Genomic DNA, 8,697 nt, shown 5'->3' on the forward strand with positions numbered 1-8,697 from the left:
GACTTGTAAAGGCTCAAAGAGAAGATCAAAAGGCCTCATTATGACGTGGAAGACCGACTTGTTCCAACCCATCTTCAGCTTCTAAGGTGAAGGATTCATTGGAATCAATGCGTGGTGGAAAAACCAATCAATTTCTTTTCTAAACATATACTAGTCTTGCTCCATTCTCAAGAACAGGATGTTGTAAAACCAAATTCAGGACGTGAAAGTCAAATTCCCCGTTGGTAATTGGTGTTTAGATAGAGACTTTGACATCATTAAATTGGAGGCATAGAGGAAAGGGTAGTGCAATGTAATGCAGCTAGCAGTAGGGAAATGGAATAGTTTGGGGATTTCATTTTAAGTTTGGAGCTTCTAGATGTTGTTATGGATGGTAGAAAATTCACTTGGTCTAGTTTGGATGGCAAAGTGATGAGTAGGCTGGATATGTTTCTTCTTTAAGAGGGTTTGGTTGATAAATGGATTATCAATTGTCAATATATTGGGCCGAAGGACATTTCGGGTCATAATGCGCCTACATGGATTAAACATAACAACTTGAATTGGAGTCCTAAACCTTTAAAAAAATTAATTGCTGGCTAAAAAGTGATGATTTAGTTCCTTTGATTAAGAAGTTTTAGGAGTCTACTATAATCCATGGTAAAGCTGCTTATGTCTTAAAGGAAAAATTGAGACTTTTGAGAGATGATTTGAGAAAGCGGAATAAATACGTTTTGGCGTGTTCAATCTAGAGGTGAATAATATGGTTAATGAGATGAATAAATTGGATAACTTTGTAGCCAACGATTTTGTTAATGTCAACTTATTAGATGTTGATGACGTTACTAAGAAGAGATGGGAGGCTTCCAGGAAGGTTTGGCAGACGCTGCATTTTAAAACTAGAAAAAATGGTTGGATAAAGAAAGCATCCTAAGACAAAACGATAGAATTAGTTGGATAAATAAGGTGATCATAATTTGAAATTCTTCCACAATGCAATGAATGCCATATTTAGAAGAAATAGAATTGTGGGACTGAATACTATCAGAGGTATAATCGAGCAAGATGAAGAAGTAAAACTAGAGATTAAAAGCCACTTTGAGGCCAGATTTGTGAAGCCCAATTATTTGAGGCTTACCTTGGAGGGAGTGTCTTTCAGGAAATTTACAGAGAAGGATAGAGATTTGTTAGAAGCTCCCTTCTTGTTGGAAGAGATCAATAAGTGGTATGGCTTGGAGACAATGACAAGAGTATTGGAACAAGTTTGGTTCTGCAACTATCCTTGAGTATTTGATGATAACAAAGCATAATATGTATAGAGAATAATTTTGTACTCCAATTTTTTTGTTAAGTGTGCATATCAAAGAAAACCAATTCTGACTCTAAAGAAGTCATCTTTGGATGAACCTAACTCTGAACTGTAGACGCACTCTAAACCAACGGAAGAAACAAATGTGTGTTTTAAATCAAAGTCAAGCATATGGATTACCGTCAACACTTGTGCAAGAATCTATTCAGAATGACTCTGATAAAGAATCTGATAATTCAAGCCTCCGAAGTCTCAAGAGTCTATACTCTATACACTTTGAAGTCTCATTTTCACCAGATTCTGAAGACAGGCTCTGAACTCTATTCAAGAATCATCAACTTAAATACGAAGCCTCTAATTAGAAGTTAATGTTTGAAATAAGAATACGGGGCAAAATTATAATTAGTACAAAATCAAATATCCTTTCCACTACCCTAAAAATCAGGAAAATGACTCTACTATTGTACCAACGTGGTTCCTCTCGTCCCATCTTCTCACCCATTTTATATTATAAGTTCCACTCTACTGTTGTATAATCAAACGCCTTGGTACAACTCTAATATTGAGGATATACCAATTCCACCCTCCAAAAGATTTATTCATCATCTATATAAAGGGTCTTGGAAGTTTGGAAAAGATATACGAGAAAAAAGAAGAAGTGTTTCACACTAAGAAAAATGTCATGTTCATACTCTTATGAAATTTTCTTGAGTATATCTCTTAAGTTTAGTCTCTGTTTTTAATTTGTGTATTTTCTTATTCTATAAGCAACTTTGTAAACACAATCTTGTATTCTTAACATTTGGTAAAATACCTTGAGAGACTAGGTTATAGTCAGGATTCTCAAGAAGTCTTTGATGTGTTGTCTTTGAGTTTGTAATCAAGTATTTTATTAGTGGATTAAGTCCTTATTGAGAAGGAAAAATCACTCTGGTGGGTGGACTGGATGTAGCTTTGTTAACAGCGAACTAGGATAAAAATATTTGTCTATTTTATCTTTGTTGAATCTTTATTGTTTGTGTTCTTGGGTAACAATTTTTTTTTTAATCTAGAAACACAATCCAAACCCCCTTTCTTGAATAATATTGAAGGAAGATTCATCTTAACTCCTTTTTCCAGATAATACAATATGTATTTTTTGTCAGAGTTGATGTAGTTAGCTGGGCTTCCAGATGGGTGGTAGTGAATGCAACTCACGAGAATCTTAGCCCAAATCCTCAACTTTGGTTGGAGATTTTTGGCGTTTGCATTTGTTCCTTCCTTGAAGATAGTAGCAACCACTTCATTTATTTTCTCCCCTTTGGAGAGCATGTGGTAACAATGATTCTCAGATCCATCATGATTTAAAAGCTTGGCAATGTATTTTTATGAGATTTGAAAATTCTGACCCAAAACATGAGAGGATATCTGAATTTCTATAGTCATTTCATGTATTCAGAAACCCTTTACTAGTGCAAGATACACCAGACCTTCCAAACGGTTGAAGAAAACTTCTATCCCTGAGCAATAACATCACCAAACCAAAAATTAGCGATTCTCCGAGGATTTAAATTGGTATCGCGGTTGCGTGTTAATCTCAAAAAAAGAAAAAAAAATGGAGTCAACTTGAAGCAAGATTTTCTCCATGCAACATTGTCCTTTCTTTCCTTTAAAATTAGTTCAATCCCTTTTACTTTTCTAGGTATGCCAGTTGGGGCTAATCGTTGATAAAGATCAACCTGGAATCCTATTATCTTAAAGATGCAAGGGAGACTTTCACCTTGGCAAAGCAAGAAACTATCTCTTGGTGGAAGGGTCAATATGTTTAATGCGATACTAGCTAGCATTTCAATTTTCTATCTATCTTTTATCAAAACACCTAATATTGTTTGCAAGATTTAATTTCGATCCAACGAAAGTTTCTTTGGGGTGGTCATGAGCAAAAAAGAAAGGTTTGTTGGATTGGATGGGATGACATTTTCAATCATAGGAAGATTAAGGGGCTTTGAGTGAAGTACATTAGGAAATTTAATATAATATTGCTCAGCAAATGGCTTTGACGCATGTTGGTGGAGAAAGATAATTTGTGGTCGGACTTATTATCTTTGAGATATGGTGATTTAAAGAATAAGGTTTTAGAAAATTCAGTTGCAGGTTCAAGAATAAATTGCAAATACTCTTTGCGGTGGAGAGATATCTTTGCGCTAGGGTCAGATGTTCTACCAAGTTAAAACTAGTTTTACGATGCAGTTTATGGTAAGTTCGGCAATAAAGGTGTTTTAGACTTCTAGAAGCACTGTTGGATTAGTTCGAAATCTCTGATAAATGTTTCTCTGATCTATTTGCATGTATCTCTGGTGGGCCAACTAAAATCGCAAGTATTGGATGTTGAAACAGTAATATTTGGTCCTGAATTTTTCTAACAACAGTGAAACGTTCAATCTGCTGAAGCGAAATCAACTCGAAGAGTTGAACCAGATCCTGATATCGGTTCAGCCAAGCCAAAGTGCGAACGACTCGTTCGTTTGGAGGAGTAATGTGTCAGGTTTATCAACTTCTAGTAGCTATAAAATACGAACAAACAGTAATGTGTCATGTTGTTATAAAATACGAACAAAACAGATATGTTCAGCTGCTCGGACCATTTTACCACATTTAGTTTTAAAAGAGAGTTATATTATGGATGCTTTCTTAATAGATTAGTTAATGTAAGATAAATGATATTTTGACACTAATATTCACAACTACACGATATTTCACTATTCTTACAATGAATAATGAAATATTATAATAATAATAATATTTTTTTTAAAAAAGTATAAATTTTTTATTTTATTTTATTTTGTTTTTAGATTATGGATACCGATATAAAATTGTGTGATTAATCAATTTCATACATTAATCAATATTTTATATTTTATTATCTAATTTTGTTTTACTGTTATTTTTTTTTAATATTTAAGTATTTATTAACCAATTTTATAATTTTATTAATCAACATTTATATTTTATTAATCAATATTGGTTCACTATTAAAAATTACTATTCACATGCATCTTACTATTCACTGTGATTATATTTTATAATTTAATATAAGAATTTAGTTAATATTAATATTATAATATTGTATTAGCTAATGAAGTAGTGGGTTAGTTAATATAACATTGCTCTATATCAAATTTGGGTTTGAAGATAACATTGCTCTAAATTGAAACAATGTATTATTAAGTCCCTAATTATGCAAAGAGACTATATAATAGTATTTATGTCTCCTCTCTCCCCCATGTGTTTATAAAGTACCTGTATGTATCTTTTTCAAACTTCAGAGTTTGAACACTGCTTGTCTCTGTAATGCAGCAAAATAGTACACTCTAGTACTTCACACTCTCCCCCAAATATCAGCGCGTGCTCCCACTCTCTCTCTCTCTCCCACGATTATTTTCTCCACTCTCTCCAAACCTCAACACCACATTCAAATTCTCTCCCTCTCCTCAAACCAACCATCACTACAAAAACCAACCAACCAACCTCAACCTCAACCTCATCAAACTAAAAACAACAACTCTTTCTCTCTCTCTCCTTCCTCTGTCTTCTACAAAACCACATTCACACTCCTACATAAAGTTCTGTCTTTTTTCATACAATCACCAACCCATTTCCTTCAAATCCTCAAAACCAACCTCCATTCACCCTTTCATGCAAAGATTCCATCTGAGTTTCTCTCAAAATCCAACCTTGATGATGGATTCATCTTCATCTCCTCTCTCTCTTCAAAACCCATCCTCCTCACCAAAACCCACCAAAAAAACCTTACTTTCATCTCTAATTGGCACCAACACTCCTTCATCTCTTCGAACCCCTTCCTTTGAAGAAGACAACTACTTTGTCACCCTTCTCAAATCCTCAGAGAAAAAAGCACTTCAAGACCTCAAAAAACTCCTCCTTGAAGCCACCACCACCTCATCCAATGAAGTTTCCATGTGGGGTGTTCCTCTCCTTGGCGGCGACGACAGAGCTGATGTAATCCTCTTGAAGTTCCTCAGAGCAAGAGACTTCAGAGTCAATGAATCCCTCAACATGATTCTAAAGTGCTTATCTTGGAGAAAAGAGTTCTCTGCTGACACCATAGTGGAAGAGGATTTAAGTCAGTTCAAGGAACTAGAAGGTGTTATAGCTTATATGCAAGGCTATGACAAAGAGGGCCACCCTGTTTGTTACAATGCTTATGGTTTGTTTAGAGACAAAGACATGTATGAGAGATTCTTTGGTGATGAAGAGAAGCTCAAGAAGTTTCTTAGATGGAGAGTTCAAGTTCTTGAAAGAGGTATTAGGCTTTTACATTTTAAACCAGGCGGTGTTAATTCTCTTATTCAAGTAACCGATCTAAAAGATATGCCTAAAAGAGAGTTGAGGGTTGCTTCTAATCATATTATGTCACTTTTTCAAGATAATTACCCTGAAATGGTTGCTAGAAAGGTACTATTTTTGTTGATAAATCATCAATTTTTGTGTTTGAGTCATGTTTTGTTGTGTGCTGATTTACTAATTTAGTTGTTTTTTTTTGTTGCTTTTTTTGGTGGTTTAGATCTTCATCAATGTGCCATGGTATTTCAGCATGTTGTATTCAATGTTTAGTCCTTTTTTGACTCAAAGGACTAAAAGCAAGTTTGTGATATCAAAAGAAGGAAATGCTGCTGAGACACTCTACAAGTGAGTCCTATAATAGTGGTTCCATTTGTTTCTCATAAATACTATGATCAAGATTGTTTTGGTTGGCTTTGTTTCTCTCAATTTTTATCTATATTAAGATCCTCTTTCACTATTGTTTGGAATTTTAATTTTTTTCATTTAACTACTTTTAGTATTAAAGTTGTTCTTATCCTTTGATTTAGTGCATTGCTCGATGGATCGACTAAATCGTGTGTAATGTTTGTCAAAATTATTTGCAAATTGCCGAATTCGGCTATAGCAAGTGTGCACTTTCTCGGCAAATTAGTGCTCATTGAATTGAGATCAGATGGTCTAGATTTCGAGCTCGAAATCTAGACTATTTGATCCCGATTCAATTCTTATGTGCTGATTATGTAATTGCTGACCGTGTGCATTCTTATTACCGTCAAAATCACGGCGATACTAGCACGGTGTGATTTTTGAAACTTGTCACCGAAGTTAGCCCGTTGGAGAAGACTTGAGACCTGGGAGTGTGTTTTCAAGTCTCAGATTTGAATTCTGTTGGGTGCTAACTATTTCTGTGTTGGGTCAGTCCATACATAGCCTTGCTCTGGGCTTTAATTAGGCCCTCACCCTCGCTTGTCGATCCCAAAGTCGGATACCAAGTTTTCAAAAAAAAAAATCTTATTCCATTTAAGGGTTTGGTTTCTGAAAGTTTGTTTTGTTATGATCAGATTCATTAGACCTGAGGATATTCCTGTTCAGTATGGAGGGCTAAGTTTTCCCAGTGATTTGCAAAATGGTCCCCCAAAACCTGCTTCTGAATTCACTGTCAAAGGAGGAGAGAAAGTGAATATACAAATAGAAGGAATTGAGGTACTAATCATTCACCCCATTCCATTCATTTACTCTTCTCTATGCAGATTATTATTAGTCCTTTTTACAATTTAGTACCTAAAATTTCCTTATTTACAAAACGACCCTCGAAAACAATTTGACATTATTTAATCTTTTGTTATAAAAATAGCTTATACATAAGTACTTATTACGATAATCATAAGCCGAGGTTATGTGATTAACTTGTTGTGGGGGTAAACTAGGGAGGTGCAACAATCACTTGGGACATTGTTGTTGGAGGCTGGGACTTAGAATACAGTGCTGAGTTTGTTCCAAATGCTGAAGGAAGCTACACTATAGCAGTTGAGAAGCCGCGAAAGATTGGATCATCCGAAGAAGCGATCCACAACTCATTCACGTCGAAAGAATCCGGCAAAATGATACTCTCGGTCGACAACACCGCCTCAAGGAAGAAAAAAGTCGCCGCGTATCGTTACGTCGTCCGAAAATGCACCGCAACTTGAACGGATGCTATGGCATCAAGTAGCTTTAAATTTTAATTTTTGCTAATGATGTTTTTTGTTTAGACCTTTGTTTTATGTTTTTGAACTTGTTTTTATGGCATGTTTAAATTTAGAGGTATTAATATAAATTAAGTAGTGATTAGTGTAATGTAAAGAAGAGAAGAATGATGGTAATATGGTAATAGTAGTAAGTATATTTTGCTTGGTATAGAAGAAAAGCAATTAAGTTTGCTTATATAACATAGTACCATGTTACTGTTTTTTTGGGACAGAGTATTGTGTATGTTGCAATCTAGAGGGAGGTTACTTTATGAAGGTGCAATCTATAGTTTATGAATTTAAATTGAGTAAATCTTCAATTTTCTTTTGAAATTTTAGGATTTTAGTTGTTCAATTTTATATAATAGGAACTAAAATTGATTTTTTGATTGATTTTTGAAATGTAAATAATTTTTTTTACTTGCTTTGTTGATGTGATGGAAAAATGATTTTTTTATAGATTTCATTTTAATTAAAAGTTAGAAATTTGAACTTTTAATTTTTAAATAATTTTTTTACTTAAATTTATGAGTTTAATGTGATGAGACGTTGTTATAAAATAAAATTTAATTGATATGCATTGTCGGCGTAAAGATTAAATATAAGTTGTTGATTGATTTATTGACTGTGCGTAGTGTAATTAGTTTTACTATTATCAAATAAAAAATTATCAATATATCTTATTATAGTGATTTTAAATATGTGTGATTTAATGAAATATAAATTATTGATTAATTGCCAATGTAAAAATATTTTATAGTTATTTTTATAAAAAATATTAAATATTAAATTACTTTATCTTGGATTTGCTTTTAATAATAATTGATTTTATAAAATTAATTCTTCTTTTACAGTAGAATCAAATATTTTGAAAATAATTGATTTTAAATGTATTTAATTGATAAAATTCTTAAAATTGATTTTAATTTGAAATTATAATTTGTAACTTTTGATTCAAACATGTTTATAACACTTTAAAAAAATATTTATAACATTTAAAAATTGTTTTTTTACTCGAAAACTTGCTTTTTAAATTTATTAAATAATCAATTATTTAGATTAAATATAAATTAATCTAATAAATAAATTTACATTAGAGATAGCATTATTTTTAAAAATTTTATATTTGACCTAAGGAGGAATTGTTAGATTTAGGGGACATATTTATTATTTGAAGTTGTTTTTATATTAATAGAGGGAAAGTGTAAAGAAAAAAATAGAAGTAGAATTGATATTGACAAGACAAAGTGTGAAATGGAAGATGATTGTGACATTAAAGTTCCAAAAAGAGAAGCGGGAAGAGTTCACGGGTTGTGAGTGGTATATAACGTGTTGAGGGAGCCTTCAAATTTTGTGATA

At 32.9% G+C, this 8,697-nt stretch overlaps 1 protein-coding gene across 1 annotated transcript; it reads left to right on the forward strand.

Moving 5' to 3' along the window:
- Nucleotides 1–4,570: 4,570 nt before the first annotated feature.
- On the forward strand, nt 4,571–7,610 carry LOC127107765 (patellin-6). Its single transcript, XM_051045088.1, has 4 exons — nt 4,571–5,743; nt 5,853–5,977; nt 6,673–6,814; nt 7,039–7,610. The coding sequence occupies exons 1-4, from the start codon at nt 4,964–4,966 to the stop codon at nt 7,297–7,299; spliced, it is 1,308 nt and encodes a 435-aa protein (XP_050901045.1). The 5' UTR covers nt 4,571–4,963; the 3' UTR covers nt 7,300–7,610.
- Nucleotides 7,611–8,697: the final 1,087 nt, after the last annotated feature.

The sequence above is a fragment of the Lathyrus oleraceus genome, chromosome 7 (genome assembly GCF_024323335.1).
Source record: "Lathyrus oleraceus cultivar Zhongwan6 chromosome 7, CAAS_Psat_ZW6_1.0, whole genome shotgun sequence".
In the NCBI taxonomy this organism is placed as follows: domain Eukaryota; kingdom Viridiplantae; phylum Streptophyta; class Magnoliopsida; order Fabales; family Fabaceae; genus Lathyrus; species Lathyrus oleraceus.

Bases quoted from the DNA above. Each gene is read 5' to 3' on its own strand.
- LOC127107765 (XM_051045088.1), top strand. From the start codon at position 4,964: ATGCAAAGATTCCATCTGAGTTTCTCTCAAAATCCAACCTTGATGATG. The intron at 5,978-6,672 runs GTGAGTCCTATA...TGTTATGATCAG, and splicing joins GCTGCTGAGACACTCTACAA to ATTCATTAGACCTGAGGATA. The intron at 6,815-7,038 runs GTACTAATCATT...GGGGTAAACTAG, and splicing joins TACAAATAGAAGGAATTGAG to GGAGGTGCAACAATCACTTG.